The sequence below is a fragment of the Cervus canadensis genome, chromosome 12, assembly GCF_019320065.1.
Source record: "Cervus canadensis isolate Bull #8, Minnesota chromosome 12, ASM1932006v1, whole genome shotgun sequence".
Classification (NCBI taxonomy): Eukaryota; Metazoa; Chordata; class Mammalia; order Artiodactyla; family Cervidae; genus Cervus; species Cervus canadensis.
Genome location: NC_057397.1, coordinates 49,258,840 through 49,285,474, shown reverse-complemented (window position 1 = coordinate 49,285,474; position 26,635 = coordinate 49,258,840). Strand labels below are relative to the sequence as shown.

Sequence of the window (26,635 nt, the reverse complement as noted above, 5' to 3'; positions counted from 1 at the left end):
TCAGATTGCCATAGTTCCCTGAATTTTGTCTGCCTCGTCAGTAAAACTGACATAGTAATAATTTACCTGACCGATTTAGTATTAGAAAAAAATCTTAAAGTATTATTCTAACAATTACATTGCATAATTGAAAATTATATGATATGAAAATGTCAATTCTAAGAAAAAGACCAGTATATTTTACTATTCACTGTGTACTCTAAGAAGTAGTTGTATATTTTGCTGCAATATGTCAAGAAACTTCAGCAAGGTCATGGTCCAAATTTGGTATTCACAAGGCCTTATACTGTCCTCTTCAGTTTTATTGCCTTATACTTTTGTATTGACTAAGAAATGACACTATATTCTCCACTTCACTATCAATAAGGAAATCAAGCTGAGTAATAGGAATATTTAACCTGAAAAGAATCTCATCGAGAATCAAATCAATCAGAAAATATTTGACATGCAGATGGTAACCTAGAGGTTGATTTCACCCTGGAGAATTCTGCCCTTGATTGAGTCCTTGATTTGTATGAGATCCACCAATTTTATAAAGAATGTTCAACATTATTATTAGGCCTACACTCTGCCAGCTACTCAGCAATGTGGCTATCTTTAGAATTTCATTATGTTTTGGAAACACCTAATGATATGGCAAATAAGGTTATAGTAGATGACAAGATGACAGAGATATTCCATGCATGGGATGCAAAAGAAACCTCAAAGCTAGTGTTGTAGTATACTTTCAAGTACTTTATATAAACATAGTGTAAAAAATACATATTTACTCATTTATTCACCAGGTAATTGTTGTAAACCTACTAGAAGCCAAGTATGCTTGGTATTGGAGATGCATTTTAATAAGATGACCCTGAATATTCACTGGAAGGACTGACGTTGAAGCTGAAGCTCCAATACTTTGGCCACCTGATGCCAACAACTGACTCATTGGAAAAGACCCTGATGCTGGGAAAGATTGAAGGCAAAAGGAGAAGAGGGCAGAAAAGGATCAGATGGTTGGATAGCACCACCAACGAAATGGACATGAAAATGGGCAAACTTCAGGAGATAGGAACAGGGAGCCCTGGCGTGCTGCACTCCACGGGGTTGCAAAGACTCAGACATGACTTAGCAACTGAACAATAACACCTCCATACCACCATCGATTCTTGTGTTCTAATATGTGGACAAAGTGAGGATAAAATCACTGGTATAATGTTTTTTAAATCAAAAGTCATGTTAGATTGAAGACTGTCAAAGATACCTAGGTACCTTACTGTACCTAGTACCTTACTGTAAGGTACTTACTGTAACTTACTGAAGACTGTCAAAGGTACCTTACAGGAAATGACTTTATATCCAAGATTATAAAAGATCATGTGCCGTGCTTAGTAGCTCAGTTGTGTCCAGCTCCTTGCGACCCCATGGACTGTAGCCCGCCAGGCTCCTCTGTCCATGGAGATTCTCCAGGCAAGAATACTGGAGTAGGTTGCCACGGCCTGCTCCAGGGGATCTTCCCGACCCAGGAATCAAACTGGGGTTTCCTGCATTGCAGGCGGTTTCTTTACAAAGGATTATATAAGAGTCTAATTTGAAATTGAATTCCAATATTTGGAGATTAACAGAATTAATTAGCAAAAAAACAGATAAAGAAACATACAAATATTTTACATAGTTCCTACTGATAGCACATAATACCAGTGTGTTTAATTTTACATTACAAAAAATTCCAACACAGTCAGATTCATTTAACATTTACTACCAGATGTAATGCCAAGTTCTAGTTATATAAATATTAATAGGGTAACATCTTGTCCATCAAAGGAACATAATCTAAGAGGGATAGCAGATATGTATATGTCTTTAATATAAAAAAATGTTTATTAAAATCAGGTAACATTTGTCATACAAAGTGAAAAATTGTGGGCATGAAATAAAAAACTAAAAGTGATTTAAATTATATAATTATAATATGTATTGACACAATTTTACATAGATGTACTTTTCAAAATAGTTATCTATACAAAAATTACTCAAAATAATTTCTAAAAAGTTAAAATGCCATATATCTATGCACACAAAAACATCCTCTTAACATGAATTAATTAAACATTAAAAATAAGAGAAGCAAAATAATCATTTGTGGTACATGTGTACATTCTTTAATTGATTTTTTTAGACATATTTAATGTCATTTTACTCAACCCATTCCAGTATTCTTGCTTGGAAAATCCCATGGACAGAGGAGCCTGGTGTCGCACAGAGTTGAGCGTGACTTAGTAACTAAACCACCACCACCACCGATGCCAGTTTACTTTTTTTTCTTAAGTATATAGTTTTCAATATATTCTCATTTTTATTGGTATTGTTAAAGCTATTTCCAATATATTTTAAATTGTTGGTATGTCAACAAATGTCTCCACAGACCATAATATTTTTAATTGAGAAAGCTTTCTCTTTACAGGTATTGAGGTATCCAGTAAGCATAGAGCTAATTCTTTGAAATAGAGGAAAGTTTCAATTTGACTTTATGTCATAAAACAATGTGTAAATATTTCAGCTTAAGTATTTTCACAGATATTAAATCTTTACTTCTTTTGGGACACCTTTCTTTGATAAAAAAATTTCACAATATAAAACTTACCAAATTGTCTTAAATTATGATTTTTTGAAATATTTCACTTTAGGTTGTGTATGAAAAACAGTGCTTCAGATACAAATGTTCCTAAGTCTGAATGACAATGAGCAGCAAAAGCAGAAACTAGTACTGATATACTAAAATTTATATATTTTTGAATCAGTATTTCTTTGTCATACATATTGAAAAGGTTATTCAATTATTTTGCTATACATAAAAATATTTGTAAATATTTGTAAATTTTAATGATAGTTTTATTTTGACAGAATTTACTTGGTTGCAGTTGTGAATCATATGTATTCCACAACCAATTCAAATCTTTTTCTTAATAAGAGCTTTGTTTTTGTCATGAAGTTGCATGTCACCAAAATTTATATTTGTACTATTATCACAAAAGAAAGTTTATCCTTAATACTATAATTTTAATATATGCCCTTTGTCTCATTTTTAAAAATATTTAAAAGATAATTGTTTGCTTAAAAGTTAAAAAAAAAAGTCATGTGCTGTTAACATAAATAGAACTAAGATAAGTGAAAACAATTGCCCAAAGGAAAGAAGAGAGAACTGGAAGTACATCATTGCAAGGTTCTTACATTATATGTGAGGCTGTGTAATAGAATTTGATAGTAGATTTTGATTTAAAAAAATGTATGCTATTAATATTAGAGCAAGTACACCCCCACCTCCAAAATGTTTAACTAATAATTTAATAGAGGGGGAAAATGATGGTGGAAATGCACAGGTGGGTCCAATAAAAACTGATTATCAATATGGTAGACAAACTCAACCATAACGATTAAATTATGTGTGAATGATCTAATGATTTAAAGACTATAATTAAAAGGTAGAAATCTTCAGACTGTATTAAAAAGAGGACTCAAAAGTGCTATCCCAATCATGTTCTATTTAAACTGGAAATGTACTGTAAATATAAAGACACTGACAAGTTAAGTGGATGCTAAATAAAATAAAATGCAAACACTAATTATTGATATAAGATATTCATATCAAGCAATGAAAACTTCAAGACAAGGAAAATTGCCAGAGAAAAAGAAAGCTCTTTCATTGTAATGAGTCAACTTATTAAGAAGGCATAGCACCTCAAATGTACACACCTAGCAACATATATTCATAATACACAGATGATATGACATGATAAGATAGAAAGAATAAATAGGCAAATACACAATTGCAGTTGGGTGTTTAAACACTGCTTTTTCATTAGTATATTAAAAAAGAAGTAGACAAATATCAATAATAATATAGAACACTTCAGGCATAGTGTTATCAACCAACTGTATCTCATTGGTATTTAATTCCAAATAATGGCAAGTGTACATTCTTATCTTTTCAAATGCACGTGGTTCTTTGTGACTCATAGACTCTAGTCCACCAGGCTCCTCTGTCCCTGGGGATTCTCCAGGCAAGAATACAGGAGTGAGTTGTCATGTCCTCCTCCATGTGATCTTCCCATTCCCGGGATTGAACCTAGATCTCCCTCACTGCAGGCAACTCTTTAATATCTGAGCCACCAGGGAAGCCCAAGAATACTGGAGTGGGTAGCATATCCCTTCTCCAGGGGATCTTCTAGACCCAGGAATCAAATCAGGGTCTCCTGGATTGCAGGTGGATACTTTACCAGATGAGCTACCAGGGAAGCCCAGAAACACATATGCTAGACCATAAAAAAAAAAGTCTAAATAAATTTAAAATTGTTATTTGGGAAGTTCTTCTGCTAAGGAGGCTGGCATGTTAACACTTTCCACATATGCAGAAGAGAATTTAGAACTAAAGTGATGAAATTAGTTCAGTAGAGTCTTCATTTGTTCTATATGAAAAATGATGGTTTTTTTAAAACAGATTAATATCTTATAGTTTTCACATGGTTAATGACATCACTATGATCCCCATATATGTTAACATATATTGTGTGCAAGTTGTATTTTCAGCACTAATTTTCTTTTAGTTTTAACTGAGAAGTTATTGGGTTTTTTGATGATTAGCACATCAAAATTTAAAAAGCATGATGATTAGCAGACATTTTGAGCAAGTTGTACAAAATCCTTAGTATGTAGATAATAAAAGTTTAAGAACCATAGAGTTAAGCCAAATAGGTATTTCAACAGCTTATCATATTAAAATTTGTAGAAAAAAAAAAAAAAAAATTTGTAGACAATTTGTTCTTAAAATAAAAATACCAAGGATCAGGATCTTAAAATATTAATATACTATTAGGTCTGAATCTCATGTTTTAATATCATATATATTAAATTCTCAATCAAAATATCCCATCTTTTCCATGAGGTTAACAAGTTATTAGGAAAAATTGGTCTATTAATACCAATGATATCAGAGTCCCCAGGATAAATCTAAAACCAGGGAGAAATTTTATTTAGGAAACAATTCAAACAATCAATTTTTTTTTTAGGAAACATTCAAACAAAAAGAACATGCCTATAGTAGTTAGATACTTTAACAAAATCAACTACCTTATTTAATACATCAGGTAATTTAAAATGACAGATTTTGTCAGTGTATTATGACTCCCAATCACCATTTAATTATGTTTCATATTTTGGAATATAAAATGAGCCCCACCCCAAAATGTTAATATAACACAGAAGCCAAGAAAGTTTCATTTAATTCTGTATTCTACTAATTACTTGATTGTACATGAAAATAACCAATCCATACATAATTTACCCACTAAAATTATTTTTACAACTTACCTAAATATGTTTCATTGAAGTGGGATCATGTGGGATTCCTTGCTTGTTTAAAATGTGTTTCTGGATGTACTAAGATGCTTTGGTTCACAAATTATAAAAAACAAAATATGCTATCGTTTTGAGCTCAGTTTCAACTTTTGCAATAATGTTTGTCTGATCTCCTTCTTAATCTCAGCTTGGCCTCTCATCACTGCAACCTTCAGGTGAACTTTCTTTTGTACGTCATGTGTCATGGTGTAATTAGCTTTCTTAAGAAATGAATATTCAGTATACACTTTCTCCTTAAATGTGGAGTTTAAATAAGGCCACAACTACCATAAACATTTATTGTAAAATAATAAAATAATATTTCTATGATAAAATAAATTATTGTTAAAATACCCCATAAAATAAATAACAAACACATTCATGGCAAAGACATTCAGACTATAGCTTTATAGCACATCTGTTCAACTTCTACTTCTGTGTGCATTTCAAGAATACATATTTCTCACTTATCTGGCTAACTCAAGGCCTGACAGCTTTATGTATCTTTCAAGCCATAGATTATGACATAACTTGCTGTTAAACAAAAGAGCTGGTAAGGCAACAGCATCAAATACTTCTCCCACTACATTCCAAGGTCAGAATGGGTTAGACATTAATATCTGAGAATATTTTCATTTTGTCCTCAAGTGACCTATATGTTACTCATGAAAAGAAAGTTTAAGTTACCTGAAATCCACAAAAGACTGGAAAATAGAGATGGGTTTGCAGAATATTTATCTTTCAAAATTAATCATGCATTATAATTACTCTGGGCATTGAGAATATACCTCACACACTACTAGATGAGATCAAATACAAAGATGACAGCTAATAAATATACCTCAGCTATTTTAACAGAAATATTAATAATGATACTTTGTTAAAAATGGAAAATACAGCCCAAATGCCAAACTAGTCAGGATGCCTGGAAAAGAGGCATAAATCAGAACTGTCTTGGGCAAACTAGGTTTATATAGCAATTCTAATATAACACACACATAGTATCAGGGAGCTGCAGATATAGAAGTGATTGATTCTGTCTAGAAGTTCATCAGTAATGAAAGTATCATTTGACCTGGGCTTTGGAAAATGATTAAGAATTATGGATTTTTTAATGTGGACATAAACATACTAGGAACATGGAAGAAAGTTTGCAATAGAACTGGAAATGTGAATCGCCAATGTCTTCTCAGGATGGTACAGTTAGACAACTAGATGTATATAACTGAATAGTGAGGGATGAAGCTGGCAGGTAATTTGGGTGCAAATTGCTTTAAACGTAACTTCACAATCTTAAATTTATGACTTCGTAGCCATTAAGAAATTTTAAACAGAGGAGGAATGTCTGATTTATGTTTTCAAAACATTAGTCAGTTGGAAATGTAGACAAAAATCTAGCTACAGATAATGAAGTGAGTGGCTACAGCAATGCAAGCAGTAATAATGAGGATGGGTATGAATGCAAGGGCACCATACAGTTCTTTAAGGCCAGAGACATCAACCTCTCATAATTAAGGAATCCATCTCTCTGAGAATTTTCAACAGTTATAAGTTTTGGGCCTTGGTATCTTGTATTATCCAGCAGGGGCAAATTCTTAACAGAGAGGTTAAAAGTGAAGAACATAGAAAATGCTCTGTCCAAATCAACTATTCTGTGGGCAAATGACAGCATGATACCTAAAGATATCCTCCCTGAGGAACTAAAGTGGGATGAGACAAGCAGATTACAAATTTAAGTAGGGGATATAGAGGCTGACTGCTGAGAACCAAGGACAGAACATAGGATAGCATGAGGTGGCAATGTCAGACTTAAGAAACTCTGATTAAGCAAAAGTGCCTTGCAGACTATAACACCAAGTTGCAAAGTGACAGACTATAAAGAATGCATAGATTGTAAAATAGAAGGCATGAGGCTGCTGACAGTGTCTTGACAATGATTATGAAGTTGGTATGGGACCTACATTTCAGTTACACTCACTTTGTACCAAGTTTACTGAAATACATTTTGTTGATTGTATTTTTTGCTTAAGATTATTTTGCTACTATTGGCTGTCTCATTCCTTTTTTATTTATTATTTGACAGCTATTCACTCAAAAGAGGAACAGGCACTGTGGTGGTGATGGAGAGTGGAAAGAGAACAGAATGCATACCTGACTCAATTAAAATAATGATACAAATTGACTTGGATAGTATTGTTCTAGTTTACAGCTGTTGTTCAGCTTAATTTCTAACAATGTCCCCTGTTACTCTCAAAAATCATCTTAGATATGAACAATAAATTACATGATCACCCTGAATAAAATGTTTGTTCTTTACAGACATTTAGAGAGGCAAAGTTCACATAATTAAAACATCTTTGGAACAGTGAACAGATAATCCATGGTTTCTCATCTTTACTTGAAAAAACTAAAGCAAGTGCCTAGAGGATGGGGCTGGAATGCATTTTATAAAGAGAGGTCAGAGAAAGCTTTAAAAAATAGATGGTCTTATAAACATTTTAAAATGTTTCATGGAGAAGTCAGAAAACATTTTATAATAGAGTTCTTGGTGCCAAGTCTGGAAGAAAGTGCAAGATTTATGAAAAAAGAGCAGGAAAACATTTAAAGTAAAAAAAAAACTTTAGGACAGAAAACAGTATAGGGTGTGTGTGTGTGTGTGTGTGTGTGTGTGTGTGTGTGTGTGTAAAATGAAGATGATTGCCTGAGTGAAAGGAAAGATGCACTTGAGGAACATTTGGAGATAAATATGCTTAATATCTGGTCCTTTAATAGACTCCCCTAGACTGAACAGACAAACAAACAAATGGGTAACATGAGACAGATTTATTTGAGGAAAAGGAGAAATTCTGATAAAGCACTGAAGTGGCATATTCTGACCTACAAGCCAAATTTGACCTACAGAAGTGATTTACTGGACTATAGTACCTTAATGATCTCTTCAAGATTAGTTGCTTTCTTTGACAATCAGAGGACTTTACATAAAATATATTTCAATCTCCACTTTAAAATGAATCTGTCTTCCTACAGGGCGAAATGACGATAGCCAGAGGGGGCAAATGTCCCTTTTAAATGGGAATGCACATACTACCACTTTTCTTTCTTCTCACTTCTTCACTTGTATAAATCACCTGCTTTTTGGAAGTGTGACCTTAGATGCGGTTCTTGGGAGCATAATCAGAAGATAAGCTGATGAAATTGTAGAACTTCACTGTAACTAATAAATATAGCTAAGATCTTTGTCTTTCCTCTGGAATATTAATGAGCAATAGTGACTGCTAGGTATTTACTAAGCACCAGGAACAGTGTTAATCTTCTTTCAGAGAGAGGTGGATTTGAGCTACAGTTGCAAACACCTGCTAGGGTATGACCTTGAATAAATTAACTCACTCTCTGAACCTCAGTGTATTTTTTTTGGTAAATGGGGATGACATAGTATCTCCCTGGAGAAGGAAATGGCAACCCACTCCAGTATTCTTGCCTGGAGAATTCCAGGGATAGAGGAGCCTGGTGGGCTACAGTCCATGGGGTCACAAAGAGTTGGACACTACTGAGCACTGAGCATCAGCACAGTATATCTCATATGGCCTCTGTGAGCATTAAATGAGATCACCATATGCAAAGTACTTAACATTGTTCTTAACGGGCTTCCCTGGTGGCTCAGATGGTAAAGAATCCCTCTGCAATGCAGGAGACCTGGGTTCAGTCCCTGGGTTGGGAAGATCTCCAGGAGGATGGCATGGCAACCCAGTCCAGTATTCTTGCCTGGAGAATCCCCATGGACAGAGGAGCATGGTGGGCTACAGTTCAAGGGGTCACAAAGAGTCAGACACAACTGACTATGCACAGCACAGTGTGATTCTTGGCACCAAGCAAGAAATCATTCATGAACAAACAAACAAACAAACAAACCTTCCGCATTTGAAATCTGAATTGATGCTATTCACAATATATTAACTATCAAGGTAATTTTATTATAGTGAATCAGTTTTAGTCTCTGATAAATGATATATATTTCTATGCATCTTAAAAGAATATTATGAAGGCAGATTTATTAAAACTCTGGTAGGATACACATTGTTTCTATAACTTTAATATGACCTACAGATACAATAAATGTAAAAAATATATTACTAATTTCACTGACAGATGCACATTAAAATTTCCAGAAATGCATAAAAAGCAGCTTGTTTCTATTAAGCGGATGCACTTGGCATTCACAAACAATAGCCCAAGCACCTTTTCATATGATTGCATTTAGATATTTAATCACAATAACCACTAAAGTGTAAAACCTTACTAATTTAAGGTAAATGAAAGGAGAGTTGTTAGTTGCCAAACTATCATCATAAATAACTGAAATCAAACAGATATCACAAACAGTTTGCTGACATATTGTCCCTAACTTCAAAAAAATTAGAAAGTCAAGATATAAATATGAAAAATGCTTAATGTATGTTTCAGAATTATAAGTCCTTTATGCTCATTAATTATATAATCATTCTCTTATTTTTTCATTCCTTTTTTTTTCTGTCTCAAAAGATATACTAAGGGTGCAAATCTAAAGACAGTGACTCACCTATACTGATGTAAACCTCGCTCACATGAGCCTTATTTATAACACAAAACAATTCATTTACTTATGTTAGTTGATTATGCCAAACAAGCATCTTTCACGAACAAAAAACATATCAAGTTAATTATATATTTGTATTGTTAGTTGTTAACTTAAAGTGATGTATTTTCAGGCCAGTCATTAAATAAATTCTTCATGCTTTTTCCAAGGGATTCCAATCTTACATTTATTAATATAGTGATAATAGTTCACTGGGCACCAACTATTTATTCAATACTAAGTACTGTGCACACATGATCATATTAAATATTAATAATCTATTTATGAAATAAGCATCATTATCCCTATGTGAATTAAAGAGCTCAGACTCAGGTGATGAGGTGAAGTGCCCAAAATCAGCAATTAGTTAAGAAGCCAAGACTTGAATTAAGGCACATATGAAGAATACTGCTCTGCACTCTTTCCATAGATGATGTTAGAAATCTCAATAAGTTTCAACTACTAGGATTTTTAAGGCTATGCAATTAGAAGATCCCTTAGATATTTTTCTCAAAGAGATCTCTATCTATCTATTTTAGTGAAAAAATAGCAACTAAATATTTTTGAGTTCCCATTTATTTGTTTCAGCCATGAAACCAAAATCTTTTTTAAGAAATAGCATATAATTAACCACTTAGATAAAAAAAAACAAAACAAAAAAACAGCCATCAACACTGGTAATTAGAGTGAATGACATTTCATTGTGGTAGGAAATCTTTAATGTAAAAGTAGATTTAAAATATTTTGTCAAAGTTTTCTGTGAATATATAATTAAGATCTTTAACAGAAGAAGATAAAATTAGTAAAAATGTAGGGTTGCTTTTTGTAATGGCAAATACTCATTCCCTTCCTTATCTCTAAAAATTTTACATTTTAAAATATACTTTTATAGTAAATTCAAATTATCAGTTTGCATAATGTAACTATTTCACTTGATGAATTAACTTTAATACCACCTTTACTTTAAGGACAATTGGTATGATAATTGGAGAGAAGGTACCAATCATGAATTAATTAATTAGAACTTAATTGTATTTCTTTTGCCTATGGTTTATCTTAACTCCAGATGAATAAGAAGAGAAATAAGGATATTTAAGATAATTAACAACACAACATTGTAAAGCAACTTTCCTCCAATTAAAAAATAAAATTAAAAAAATTAAGATAATTAAAATTTTAAAAATGAAAGTTTTTAAGTAGTAAAATAACAAGGATTTAAGTAACATTTCTATATTTTTTATTTAAAAAAAGAAACTCACTTGAAAATTGAATTGCAAATCCAGATTTGCTGATATAAAAATCTGTGTCGAACTGAATGGTCACTACGTTGAGAGTGCTATGGATTCCTTCAGGAATAAGAGACCCACTAATTTCCTTTAAAAGCATCTCATTTTCAGGTGGACCATCCCAAACTCGGAGTATATCATGTGATGCTTCCGTATCAAAAGCAAGAAACTGCAGGCTGTGGGAGAACCATATATCTCTGATTATTTTAAACATGGATCCAGTTTTAAATAAAGACTATAAAACATCTTTGCTTATACTAGATATTCCTTTTATTCTATCAAATAAAATGAATAATGCAAAATGTATATACAAACTAAATGCATTTTTCTTGAACAGTATACTTTTTTTAGAATATGATTAAATATACTATTATATCAATTCTGCAATTATAAAAACTTTAGGTCTACAGACCATCCCTGACATACGATGATTCAATTTAGGAATTTTTGACTTTAAGATGGTACAGAAGAGATACACATTTAGTAGAAACTGTATTCTGAATTTTGATCTTTTCCCAGTTGTGATTCTCTTTCAAGACATTGGGCAGTGCTAGGGAACTAAGTTCCCAGTCATTCAGAAGATCACAAAAACAAACTATCAACACATTTACAACCACAATGCACTCATAAAACAGTTCTGTTTTTCATTTTCAGTATAGTATTCAATAAAATTACATGAGATACTCAATACTTTATTATAAAATAGACTTCAGGTTAGATGATTTGCCCAACTGTAGACTAATGTAGATGCTCTGAGCATGTTCAGAGTAGGCGAGGGGGAGTGACGATTTTGGTAAATTAGTTATATTATATGCATTTTCAATTTATGACATTTTCGACTTATGTTCAGTTTATCAGCATGTAACCCAAGGAAGACCTACCTATACATTTCTTTTCAGTGTTCATGACTTAACTGTGGCAACGACAGGTGGCATTTGAGAGGAGCTCATATGTGCCGCACACTGTGCAAAATGCATCACATCTGTTTTCTTCCTTTAATTGTTGTAACGACTCGGTGAAGCAGGAACAAGTTTCCTCTCGATTTTACAAAGGTGGCAAGTGGGATTCAGATTAAATAAGACTGCCTAAGGGTGGCAGAGTCATGAATTGAACTCAAGTTATCTAATGCCATAGTACGGGTTATTGCCACTGTATCAGGTTTTTGGTGTGTTTGTTTTATCAGAATCAAAGATTTACTCCACAAATGCAAAAACAGTTCACATTCAAAAAAGAAGTAAAGTAAAAGGAAACTTCCTGAATGTGAAAATGGCCCCCACCACAAAAATGCACAAAGAAAAAAAATGCTTCATATTAAATCTATTTTGCTTTAGTCTAATCTAGTCAAAATTAATATCAAATTTTCTTGTGCCTAATCCAAAAGCTAGAAATCCAATTATATCAAAACACTCAACTCTCTTTGCCTCGCTCTCTCTCTCTATATATATATATGTGTGTATATCTATATCTATATATACCTCACATCCATGTTTGATATGTGAATTGTCACAGCTTTAAATCTGGGTTACAATTTAATATCAAAAATTCTTCTTTAATTTTTAAAAATCTCAGAATTCTGTTGAATTTACAGCATCTTAAATCGTGAAGAATTGAAAGAGCAGAACTCCCAAGCAGCATGGAAAATCCTCATCTTTTGTGCCCTCTTCTAACTGAAGAGTTTCTAAGGGGATATATGAACCAATGCTGTGGCCTATGAGTTAATATGTCATGCTTATCAATACTCCCCCCCCATTCTATAATAGATAAAAACCATGTTTTTCTTTACCAATGGTTTAAAAAAAAAAAAGAAAAATCTTAATGTTAATTGTATATAGGGTCTGATCAGGAAATTCAGATTCCTCAGTCATTTTGAAAAGATAAAATCCATTTACCTGACAATGTTTCCTGGATCTACCTCAATCATCCACATGCAACGCAGATTATTGTCATATGGAAAGGGATAACCAGGAGATAAAATTCTTCCTGATGATTCTCCTTTAAAACGACCTCCACATTCAGCTAGAAAAAATTAATTCAATTTTAAATCACAGTTTAATCTTTCTAAACATCTACAAATTTTTCGAGTATATATTTTTCACCTGAAGGAAAATAAGGATTGATTTCTCCTCTTATTGAAAGTATATATGTGTATATGCTTTCTCAGATTAAGGTATTAATTAAAGTAAGAACACATTGTACAATAAAACAAGTATCTCAAGTTAGATCATATAAATGAAAATATAATAAGTCAATTAGGGAATTTTAAAAGTACACTCTCAAAAGCTCTGAGTTTAGGCTTCAAACTTTTTAAGATGTATGGCAAAATAATGTTAATGCAACAAGGGGAAACAGATGGCAAGTTGCTCACTTATAGCTGGTTGTTGGCTAACTAATTCATCACCTTACTACCTTACCTCTAAGCTTTACTGCAGGTCCCTCAGGCCTTCTAAATTTCATTGTCCTCTTATTCCCCTTTCAATCACTCTAAACTCTTTTGCTTTTAACCTCCCAAAAGTCAAAGTAGCATTTTTATTAGATTTTACTTCAGTTAAACCTGGTTCCATTCTGATTTAAAGTAGTCTCAAATTTTTATAAAATTCACCAAATTAAAAATGTAAACATCATCATATAATTAAAAAATATATCTTTTGGGGAATTCCCTCTCCATTTAATAATATTTAATATATTGGGAAAACTGGAATGAGTTTACATTGATAAGCAAATAATATAGAAAGAATCCTCTTGCTAGAGAAGAGAGAAATAAAATAGTTTACTTAGTATATTACTCTACTTCTCTACATCTTAAAAACCACAAGGTGTAATAATATATTTTTGAAAGTTCTCCAAATTACTATACTACCAAAAAATAAAACTAAATCCAAGGTATTTTACTTTTGCTTATATATTTGAATATATTACTACATTTATTTTTCTTGTTCTCTGCAGAGTTATTATCTTACTCAAATGCAATGCTGAACTAAGCATCTTGAATTTTTGTTTTGTTTTGATTATTAGAACAAAGGTCAAAGAAAAAGCTTCAGCACTCAGAAAAGACTGAATAACAACTGAATATCATGGTTCAAATTTGTAGGCTCTATTCATATAGATAAAATTGCTTCAAAGATTTTAGACGTTATATTTTAGTATAATATTAGGGTTCTTTTTTTGTGTCAACTTGGCCAAGTTGTAGTACCCAGTTATTTTATCAAACACTAGCCTAGGTGTTGCTATTTATAGACCTGGTTAACATCTACAATCAGCTGACTTTATCCTTGATAATGTGGGTAGCCTTCATCCAATCAACTGGAAGGCCTTAACAATGAAAACTGAGTTTTCTGGAAAAGAAGATTTTCCCTCAAGACTGCATCATTAATTCCTGCCCTAGTTTCCTAGTTTTGATCTTCCCTATGGATTTTGAACTTGTCAGTCCCCACAACTGCATGAGTTAATTCCTCAGTATAAATAAATACATTTTTTGATAGATGATAGCTAAATAGATCACATATAGATGTATTGATTCTTTTTCTTTGGTGAACCCTGACTGATATACACACCTATAGAGGACTAAGCAAGTTTATTGTGTATTATAATGTTAGATTAATTTAATTTATAATAATAAATTTGTTATTTTTAAGACAAATAAAATATATATATTTAAGAAGTTACTGTCACTTACTGTGGTTTTTCTCATTTTATAACAAGAACTTTGTTGGGCAACCTAGAATGCTGTAACTGTAATAATTCATTGTTCATCATTTTTAATGATTTATTCACTATTATTGACATATTTCTGAGGAGAACAAATTTGATACTTCATTCTGCCAGACTTGTCCTTTTTATACAATCCATGAGGTTCTCATGGCAAGTATACTGGGGTGGTTTGCCATTCCCTCCTCCAGTGGATCCCATTTGGTCAGAACTAGCTGCTATGACCCAACCGTCTTGAGTAGCCCTACACAGCATGGCTCATAGCTTCATTGGCCTATGCAAGGCCCTTCGCCATGACAAGACAGTGATCTGTGAAGGGATTACTACAATGTTGTGGTCAGTTATCCAGAGCCAGACATTCTAGAGTGCAAAGTCAAGTGGGTATTAGAAGCACTGCTGTTAATAAATGGGGTTCCAGTAGAGCTATTCAAAACCCTAAAGGATAGTACCCTTAAGGTGATGCATTCAATATGTCAGTAACTGTGGAAGACCGAACAGAGGCCATAGGAACTGGAAAAGGCCAATCCTCATCCCAGTTCCCAGGAAGGGTCGTACTAAAGAACGCACGCTAAAGAAGGTGCTAACCGTTGGACAACTGCACTCGTCTACCATTCTAGTAAGGTCATGCTTAATATCTTGCTTGCTAGGCTTCAGCATTATGCAAACCAAGAACTTCCAGTTGTCCAAGCTGGGTTTAGACAAGGAAGAGGAACCAGAGATCAAATTGTCAACATTCACTGGATCATAAAGCAAGGGAATTTCAGAAAAACATCTATCTTTGTTTTATTGACTACATTAAAGCCTTTGACTATGTGGATCACAACAAACTGTGGAAAGTTCTTAAAGAGGTGGGGATACCAGACCGTCTTACTCGTTTCAAGAGAAATCTGTATGCAGGTCAAGAAACAACAGTTAGAATCCTGAATGGAACAAATTGTTGGTTCAAGATTGAGAAAGGAGTACGACAGGGCTGTCTGCTGTCCCTCTGTTTGTTTAACCTATATGCTGAACACATCATGAGAGATGCCAAGCTAGATGAGTTACAAGCTGGAGTCAAGATAAGCAAGAAAAACATCAACAACCTCAGATAGGAGGATGATACCATTCTAAGGGTAAGCTCCAGGAGATGGTGAAGGACAGGAAGCCTGGTGTGCTGCAGTCCATGGAGTAGCAAACAGTCAGACATGACTGAGCAACTGAATAACAACATTCTAATGGCAGAAAGCAAAGAGGAACTAAAGAACCTCTTGATGAGGGTGAAGGAGGACAGTGAAAGAGCTGGCTGAAAACTAAATATTAACAAACTAAGATTGTGGCATCCAGTCCCATTACTTCATGGCATATAGAAGGGGAAAAGGTGAAAGTGGTGACAGATTTCATCTTCTTGGGCTCTAAAATCACTGCGGATGGTGACTGCAACCATGAAATCAGAAGATGATTGCTTCTCGGCAGGAAAGCTATGACAAACCTAGACATTGTGTTGAAAAGCAGAGACATTACTCTGCTGACAAAGGTCTGTATATTCAAGGCTATGATCTTCCGATTAGCCATGTACGGTTGTGACAGCTAAACTGTAAAGAAGGCAGAGCACCAAAGAACTGATGCCTTCAAACTGTGGTGCTGGAGAAGATTCCTGAAAGTCCCTTAGAGAGCAATGAGATCAAACCAGCCAATCTTAAGTGAAGTCAACCCTGAATACTCATTGGAAGGACTCACGCTGAAGCTGAAGCTCTAGTATTTTGGTCATCTGATTCAAACAGCTGACTCACTGGAAAAGTCCCTGATGCTGGGAAAGACTGAGTGCAGTAGGTGAAGAGGGCATCAGAGGATGAGATGACTGGATGGAATCATCAATGCAATGAACACGAACTTGGGCAAAATTCGGGAGATAGCATGAGACACAGAGGCCGGGCATGCTGCAGTCCATGGGGTACAAAGAGTTGGACATAACTGGGTGACTGAACAAAAACAACATCTGCCAGATTACTTTTAAGCAACTCCAAGAACTGGAGCTTTGAGACCTGTTTTTATATTGAATTTAAACATAGCTCTTTCTTTCTTCATATTTCTTTGTTACAAATATTACTTGGCTATTTGATTTCAAATAAACCAGTGTGATATGCTGTAACATTGGAGTTCATATTCTGTCAGAAGTCTAATGTTTACAGATAAAATTGAAGGTGTGCTGGTTAAATACCTTTGGCTATGGTGCCTAAAAATTAATTTTTGTTTGCTCAATGTATAAGCTACAGAAGCATAATTACCTAGAAAAATCCATATAATTAAGAAAAACTTTCTTATTTGACCAAGGCAAAAATATAACCATAATAGATTATTAAGGTTAATAGGAATGGATAATTATGATTTTAGGCCAAGTGGTAAAGCTTCTAATTATTGACAGTAAAGAACACCATCTTAAATAGAATTTCATCATCTACTGTCATGAAAATCATCAGTATGACACATTATGTATCCAGCTGTTTTAAGCTTTTATTCCTGATCATCTATCATTTACAAAAAAAAAAAAAAAAGGTTACCCTTCTCATGAAGGCTTGAGCAGTGGTATTACTAAATTTTGTCTTGGCAGATTCATAAAATGCATTGATTTGTCACAAAAATAATTAAATCTTCTGATTCTACATCAAATGTTATTCTATTTGCATGAAGTTTTCCGAAAAATGAAAATGTCTTCAGTTCGATTCAACATATAAGGAAAATATATTTTTTTAATGTATTAGTTTGTGATTTTAATTTTACAGACAACAGAGCAAGTCAGTATTTTTAAGTTTATAGTTTTGTGCTATTGAAATCCTTAATGATTTTCTGAATATATTTGATATTCACACCAAAGAATATAACTTCAGAGAGAATTAATCAGTGTACATTTTTCTCATAACCAATGCCAGCAGGTTGATTGTTGGTCATATTCCAGAATCCTAAGCTTTGTCAATTTAGGGTGATTGTTATTCTAGGTTTATCCTCATAATCTATCCAAAATTCAGATGCATCTGAAAGGAAAGCAGTATAATTGCATTTTGGTTGGATAAAAGAATGTTTGCTTTCTGCTCATCAATGTTTTAACAAACCAATAGAAGTCTCATGTTATCAAAAACACTACAATTAGTTGCAAGACCTCTAATAACTAGAATTTCATTTCTTTCTTATTTGAAGTCTATCAAGTTTTGTGAAAATTCCTGTTTTGACTATATCAATTAACAAACATTAAAATATATCTCAAAATGTTCAGGTATCCAAATTCATCACATTGTATACATTAAACATGTGGAATTGTTTCAATATGAATTACACTTAATAAATCTTTTTAAAAAATTAAGTCAATTTTATCCATATGAGCCTGACACAGAATGTATTTGTGCCACCACAACTGCCATTAAATAAGAATCATTAAAGAATCTTGTTTGTTCCCTATTGAGGACTTTGTGTTTTGTTTAAATATTTGTTTTTGTTTTTTTTCCTTTTTTTGTCCTACTATTCCATCCAGCCTGGCACCTATATTTGGACCAAAAAAAAAAAAAAAAAAGCAGAGGTCTTTATCAACACTTTTCTATCCACCCTCTTTCTCACATATGCCCAGTTATTTGTTAATTGATTTATGAGATGGTAGTAATAAAATTCTTCTCCAGCTATTTATAGGAGAGAAAATGATCATTCTAAAATTTCATGTAGGCAATATATCTTATATGACTAACTCTCACATGCCTTTTCTTATTGAAATTCATTTAATTATGCCATGATACATAAAATAAGGAAAACATATACACTTTCTTAGTTTTTGAAAAGGTATGTATATAGAGAAAGTCTTTGAAGTTATTGAGAATATTTAGTTTTTTTAATCCACCTTTATACCAGCATGAGCATTAATTTTGTATATTAAAACAAATCTGGTCAATGAGATTCAGTAAATGTGTATGGTTAAGAGTTTCAACATATTTTGTAGTGAGTTAAATTTTATATCAAGATAGGATAAGTATAATGACTTCATATGAACTATTTTTTGCCCCAAAAGAGAATGTACTCATTGATTATGAAAAGAACCCTCTGACTTACCACAAATTTGAGCTATGTATTCATTAACTTTTTGATTAAGGTATGAGTTGGGTGTGGACAGATAAAATAACTTGAAAAGGTACAGCATATTTTAATAACACTTCCATAGAAATATTGCAAGAAAACCTAAAACAGTATCCTACCAATACAGGACGGCAGAGGATAGTCCCATGCCCTTCTCTCCCCTGTCATGCACTTGAGAAGGCTACTTCCATGGAGAGTGTAGCCTGGATTGCATCCGTAAATGATAGTGCTACCAGCAAAATGCCCTTGGTCGCTGATTTTGTATCCAAATTGTGGAATGCCAGGATCCTCACAATGTGAAAGTTCAAAACCTATGAGAAGAATATAAATTTATTAAAGACAAAATTTAACAGGAGGATTTAAAACTGCACAAATCATCCCTTTGATTGTTTTTAATATGATTACACATTTTTCCCTGTTTTATTACTTAAAATATTTAATTTTGATAGCATACAGTCACCAGAGAGAGTTTTTTTCCTCTCAAAAAATTAAAATTTGTTGTATTATTCAAATTTAGCAATGATATCCCATGGTCTCTATGACTATATCATAACGTGTTATAGTACTAACATTCTTGCCTGCTTCAAGTGATTTGCAACTAATAGATTCTGACCAATGTAACTATTAGGATCAAATCATGAAAAGTTTAAAATTCATGTAAAATATGTGAAACCACAACTGTTGAGGTAACAAATACATTCAATGCAAACATAACTTTAGTTTGCTTCACTTTTATAGTCTTGGAAGAAAATGAAACAGACATATTTAAAATAACTAGCAAGAGTTAATATAACCCAGTAATCAGTCTGAAGAACTCTGAATTTTTATATTCTGCCTTCAGAATACACAACTTTCAAAATTTATCACAAGAAAAAAAAGTAGTTCATAAAATAAACATTTTTGATTTCTGAAGAGTTGGGGCTTTCCACATGACTTTAGCTAGAAGCTTGTGATCTTGAGAAGATATGTTTATATGAGTAGTGAGAGAAATCCAGAGAGATTAAGGTACCTCTGGAGGGGGTCTGTGTTTACATCTTCAGGAAGAATGAGACCCAGGACTTGACAGAAATCTCTAGATTATAAAAACTGGAGACACAGGAGATTAATCTGACTGTTGAAACCCTAAATTTACATTACTAAGGTTAGAATAAGAACAGAATTATTTCTATCCCATCTCTGAAGAGCAAAATTTTTTCTTCCTCCTTTCAGGCGAGGAGAGAGAGAGATAGCTCTCTCAAGCACAGCAAGCCCATTTTTCTTTGCTCCCTGTCACTGGTCATGTGGTACGTTCTTCCATCTGATTTGCATTGTGCTACTACAGAGGTAAGGACTAGGTCAAAGGGATGCTGACATATGTATTACTATTATTACATTTAATTCATCAATTCTATCACTTAAACAATAATTAATCTCTTTAGATCCAGTACACCTAGTGTGCCTATTCAGAATAAAATTAATAAGGGTGAATATTAAAAATGAAGTAGTCATAGCACAGTTTGCACCTAAGATCCTGAAAGAACTAGAAAAGGGTACTTCAGAAGGTAAATCAAATATGACACTAGTTACAAAAATCTAAATCTTCTAGCTATAGAATTCTTCAGTACTTAGTGCTTTATAAATTCTATAAATGTAAGTTAAATGATGGGCTTCCCTTGTGACAAAATTGCAAAGAATTTGCCTTCCAATGTGAGAGACACAGATTTGATCCCTGAATCAGGAAGATTTTCTGGAGAAGAAAATGGCAACCCACTCCAGTATCCTTGCCTGGGAAATCCCATGGACAGAGGAGCCTGGCAAGGCCACAGTCCATGGGGTCGCAAAAGAGTCAGACTTGACTTTAGCCTCTAAACAATAATAAAAACAACAAGATAAATGATATAATTAGACAAAGATAATTAACTGCTTGTTGTTCAGTCACTAAGTCATGTCCAACTCTCTGCAATCCCATGGTGTGCAGTCTGCCAGTCTTCCTTGTCCATCATTATTTCCCAACTAGATGTTAAATTATATCAATTATAACTTCTGAGACTAGAGGACTATGATAAAATTCTAGATAGCTCAGTGGATGAGGGAAATCTATGATTTGAAGACAAATAATATTGGAGAAGAGAATAACTTTTGTGCATCTTAAATCATATGATAATCAAAAAGAGATCTGTATCTCTTTTGCGGGCATTGATTCTTGACCAAATTAATCTAAATTTGAACTAGAAAGCAAAAAAGCATGTATTAGCTCACTGATGACAAGTCATTAACTTGTAGTACTGACTTCCTAGAGTGTCAAAACAAGCATACAATTACCAGAAATGTACAGCTGAAAGTACCAAATGTGTACTTTAAATTCTGTATGTTGAGGGCTATCTTAGCTCTTGGAGAACATAAGGAGCCTCTTCTTAGTCTCTTTGGAGGGTTCTTTATCTTTCCTTCCTTTGCCAACCAATAGAACTATTTCACATATCTTCATTAATTTACAATCATTTGTTTATTTTCTTTTTTTCCTATAGATTGGACTTATTTCACTTTTTTCTCTTTCCCACAAAGCCTTCACAGCACAAAATCTGGCACATAACAGATGTTCAATAATGTTCATGAATGAATGTGATTCTCAGGGCAGTTATCTCTAGGTGACAACTACAAAATAACCTAAAGTAATTTTGATAAAAAATTGAAATTTATGATAGTTAAAAAAAACTGCAGGAAATTCCTGTATGGAGTAATTTGTGACAACCTCATTTGGGCGGAAACGTGTTAAAATAAGGCAAGTGCAAACAACTTCAAAAAGAGTCATACAAGAGGTTGGAGGTTGCTGAGTAAGTCAGTCTTGCAATAACAGAAGCAGAAACAGTAGAAGTATTAACAAAACTTTTAGGACATATTTTGTATGACTCTGCATAGTAAAGAGTGCATTTAAAATATCTCTGCTCAAAAGTAACAAGATTGAATTCCTTCTACCAGACATAATATTCAGTTTATTATTCAGATTCAGCCACTTTTGAGTTTTACCACGTATCATTTATCAAAATAAAAATGGAAATCAAGCTCTCTTTTCAAGGTTTATTACCAAATTCATCCTCCTTTAATTTGAATGTTCTGTAAATGTGGTTGGCAATTGCTGGTGATGAGGTATAATGGAGATATTCTTTGCAAATTAAGATAATTTATAATACTTTGCATTGTAGATGAAAATGCACATGGACAATAGTATGTAAGCACAACACAGACTACAAAACACAACACAATTTAGTCCAATTTGGTGGAATTATTGTTGCTTATTCATAAATATTCAGAAGTGCCTTATCTTTATGGAAACATTCAGCTGCCAGTCTTTTCACTGAAAAGCTCAAATACATGAAACTGACAATTAAATAAAGATGTGTATGAAAAGCCACATATACTATAAATATTCACCATTTCTTGTGAAATTTGGTACTGTGATGAAATTAAAACTTCTGGAGCAAAAATGAACTGGAAATTCTCAATTATCTAAATCTTTTTGACTTGCTGAATAACTTAAACTGAGTTCTAATTTCCTTCCTGCCACCATAAAGCAGAAATCTAAAGATTTCTAACATTTTAAAATTACTATTTGACATCTACAAGAGAAGAGAAAAGATAAAATAACTTCATCATCTGGTTCTATTGATAGTTGTTTCAGATTAATAGTAATATTAGTTCAGATTACTTTTCAGATTAATATTTATACTAATTGATTCATATTCACATTAATATTGTTATTCATAAATAATGCTCAGTTCAGTTCAGTCAGTTCAGTTCAGTTGCTCAGTCGTGTCTGACTCTTTGCGACCCCATGGACTGCAGCACACCACGCTTCCCTATCCATCACCAACTTCCGGAGCTTACTCAAACTCATGTCCATCGCATTGGTCATACCATCCAACCATCTCATCCTCTGTCATCCCCTTCTCCTCCCACCTTCAATCTCTCCCAGCATCAGGATCTTTTCAAATGAGTCAGTTCTTGCCATCAGGTGGCCAAAGTATTGGAGTTTCAGCTTCAGCATCAGTCCATCCAATGAATATTCAGGACTGATTTCCTTTAGGATTGACTGGTTGGATCTCCTTGCAGTCCAAGGAACTCTCAAGAGCCTTCTCCGACACCACAGTTCAAAAGCATAAATTCCTCGTAAAGAAAGCGCTTAGCTTTCTTTATAGTCCAACCTTCACATCCATACACAACTACTGGAAAAACCATAGCTTTGACTAGACAGACCTTTGTTGGTAAAGTAATGTCTCTGCTTTATAACATGCTGTCTAGGTTGTTCATAGCTTTTTTTCCAAGGAGCAAGCGTCTTTTAATTTCATGACTGCAGTCACTATCTGCAGTGATTTTGGAGCACTCCAAAATAAAGTCTGTCACTGTTTCCATTGTTTCCCCAACTATTTGCCATGAAGTAATGGGGCCAGATGCCATGATCTTAGTCTAATGCTAAGTAACTTAAAACTCTGTTTATGTTTGGTTTTAATTCCTTTCTAGTCTTTCTCTACTGAGAACTAGCAAATATCCTGAATTAGCATATTATTTTACACATAATTTACATTTTTTTGTTGTTGTTTAGTCTCCAAGTCATGTCCAACTCTTTGTGAAACCATGGACTATAGTCTGCTAGGCTCCTCAGTCCATGGGGTTTCCCAGGCAAGCACACTGGAGTGGGTTGCCATTGCCTTCCCCAGGGATCTTCCCAACCTGCGTCTCCTGCATTGGCAGGTGGATTCTTTACCACTGAGCCACCAGGAAAATCCAATTTATATTTTAAAACATCTATATTTCAATGAACAATATACAGTAAGGTTTATAAGAATTTACACATTTTATAAATTATATAATTAAAACAACATTCTTTTGAGGCTTTATTTATTTGTGTGCAGCATTGTGTTTTTACTGTTATATTTACACACACATACACTTACACATACAGTTTACTCATTTTAACTACCAATGATATTCCATGGATGTATACCCTGAAATTGATTTACTTATTCTCCACCTGGTGGGTATTTATATTGCTATATTGATTATATTATTCATTGTTATAAAAACGCTACACTTGCATGTCCTCATTTGCACATATGCAAGTGTTTCTATGGGTTATGTACCATGCAGGGATTCAAAGATCAATTTGAATCAGTTCTAATGAGGTGGATGAAACTGGAGCCTATTATACAGAGTGAAGTAAGCCAGAAAGAAAAACACCAATACAGTATACTAACACATATATATGGAACTTAGAAAGATGACAACGATAACCCTAGATACGAGACAGCAAAAGAGACACAGATATAAAGAACAGTCTTTTGGACTCTGTGGGAGGAGACGAGGGTGGGATGATTTAAGAGAATAGCATTGAAAAATGTATATTATCATATGTGAAACAGATGGCCAGTCCAGGTCCGATGCATGAGACAGGGTGCTCAGGGCTGGTGCACTGGGATGACCCTGAGGGATGGGATGGGGAGGGAGGTGGGAGGGGGGTTCAGGATGGGGAACACATGTACACCCATGGCTGATTCATGTCAATGTATGGCAAAACCACTACAATATTGTAAAGTAATTAAAATAAATAAATTTTTAAAAAAGATCATTTTCTCAAGATTAAATCAAAATCTGTTCATTGGTCTTGACCTAATAAAAGAAAATAGTTCAATCTCTGCCTCAGTATAATTTCTGTTCAACTTTTTTTATGAATAATTGTGTATTCACATAGGTTGATGTTCTATCTGGTTTGTAAAATAGTAGTAATAATTGTGTGCATGCTAAGTCATGTCTGACTCTTTACTACCCCATGGAGCCTGCCAGGCTCCTCTGTCTCTGGAATTCTCCAGGCAAGAATATGGGAGTCGGTTGCCATGTCCACTCTCCAGGGGATCTTCCCGACCCAGGAATCAAACCAACATCTCTTATGTCTCCTGCATTGGCAGGTGGATTCTATGCCACTAGTGACACCTGGGAAGCCCATGAAAAAGTAAGTGATATTATTAAATATACTAGTTTGTGTCTTCATATGTTTGTATATCATTCTGGGATAGTGGGATCATACATTTGTACACCATTTTTACATTTGTACATCACACATTTGTATATCAGTCAGGGATATAGTGGGATTCAGCTTTGCCTGAATGTTAAGTTTTACCATCAGCCATTTAGTTTATGAATAATTGGGACAACCTAGACATGTCTAAAGAGAAGGCAATGGCACCCCACTCCAGTACTTTTGCCTGGAAAATCCCATGGTTGGAGGAGCCTGGTAGGCTGCGGTCCATGGGGGCGCTAAGAGTCGGACAAAACTGAGCGACTTCACTTTCACTTTTCCCTTCCATGCACTGGAGAAGGAAATGGCAACCCACTCTAGTGTTCTTGCCTGGAGAATCCCAGGGATGGGGGAGCCTGGTAGACTGCCGTCTGTGGGGTCGCACAGAGTCGGACACGACTGAAGTGACTTAGCAGCAGCAGCAGACATGTCTAAAAATGAATTTACTAGATATCACCGAATATCTCCTATGTGACAATACCAATTTACCCCAAAGTTCATGAATTTCAAGTTCTTCCAATTATTATCAACATTTACTATCATACTGCTTTTTTATTTTTACATTTTAGGAGTGTGCAATAGAAAAGTATTTTGACTTTAATTTTCATTTCTTAGTTTCTATCAAGAACTTTTTGTCTTTTGATTATTGTATTGGAATATCCTCTACTGTGAAATTTTTTTGCCCATATATTCTTCTAGGCTATTTTTAAATTGATTTGTAGGATTTCTTTCTATGGAGTATATGTTTTTCTGTGCTGTGTTGTGCTTATTTGCTCAGTCGCCTCCAAGTTTTTGCAACCCTATGGACTGTAGCTGTCAGGCTTCTCTATCTGTGCGGATTCTCCAGGCATGAATACTGGAGTGGGTCACCATGCCCTCCTCCAGGGGATCTTCCCAACCCAGAGATCGAACTCAGGTCTCCCGCATTGCAGGCAGATTCTTCACCGTCTGAGCCACCTGGTTTTTCTACTATATTGTAAATATCTCCTTCTAATAATATAGCATTTAAAAATCTTGCTAGCAAAGGTCCATCTAGTTAAAGCTATGATTTTTCAGGTAGTCATGTATGGATGTGAGAGTTGGACTTATAAAGAAAGCTGAGTGCTGAAGAACTGATGCTTTTGAACTGCGGTATTAGAGAAGATTATTGAGAGTCCCTTGGACAGCAAGGAGATCCAACCAGTCAATCCTAAAGGCATTCAGCTCTGAATATTCATGGAAGGACTGATGCTGAAGCTGAAACTCCAATACTTTGACCACCTGATGAGAAGACCTGACTCATTTGAAAAGACCCTGATGCTGGGAATGATTGAAGGCGGAAGGAAAAGGGGACAGCAGAAGATGAGATGGTTGGATGGCATCACTGACTCAATGGACATGAGCTTGAGTAAGCTCCAGGAGTTGTTGATGGACAGGGAAGTCAGGTGTGCTGCAGTCCACGGGGTCACAGAGTCGGACATGACTGAGCGACTGAACTGAACTGAAAAATCTTGTTTATGGTATATTTAGCTAAACAGA

At 34.1% G+C, this 26,635-nt stretch overlaps 1 protein-coding gene across 1 annotated transcript in view; it reads right to left on the bottom strand.

The window, feature by feature from the left end:
* CSMD3 (CUB and Sushi multiple domains 3) overlaps positions 1 to 26,635 on the bottom strand; it is a 1,309,925-nt gene that overhangs the window by 311,725 nt on the left and 971,565 nt on the right. The window contains exons 25-27 of the mRNA XM_043483744.1: positions 19,191 to 19,382; positions 13,164 to 13,290; positions 11,248 to 11,450 (exon numbers count right to left, since the gene is read on the bottom strand). Of these exons, the coding sequence (XP_043339679.1) occupies positions 11,248 to 11,450; positions 13,164 to 13,290; positions 19,191 to 19,382 (522 nt within the window). The remainder of the gene's footprint in view (positions 1 to 11,247; positions 11,451 to 13,163; positions 13,291 to 19,190; positions 19,383 to 26,635) is intronic.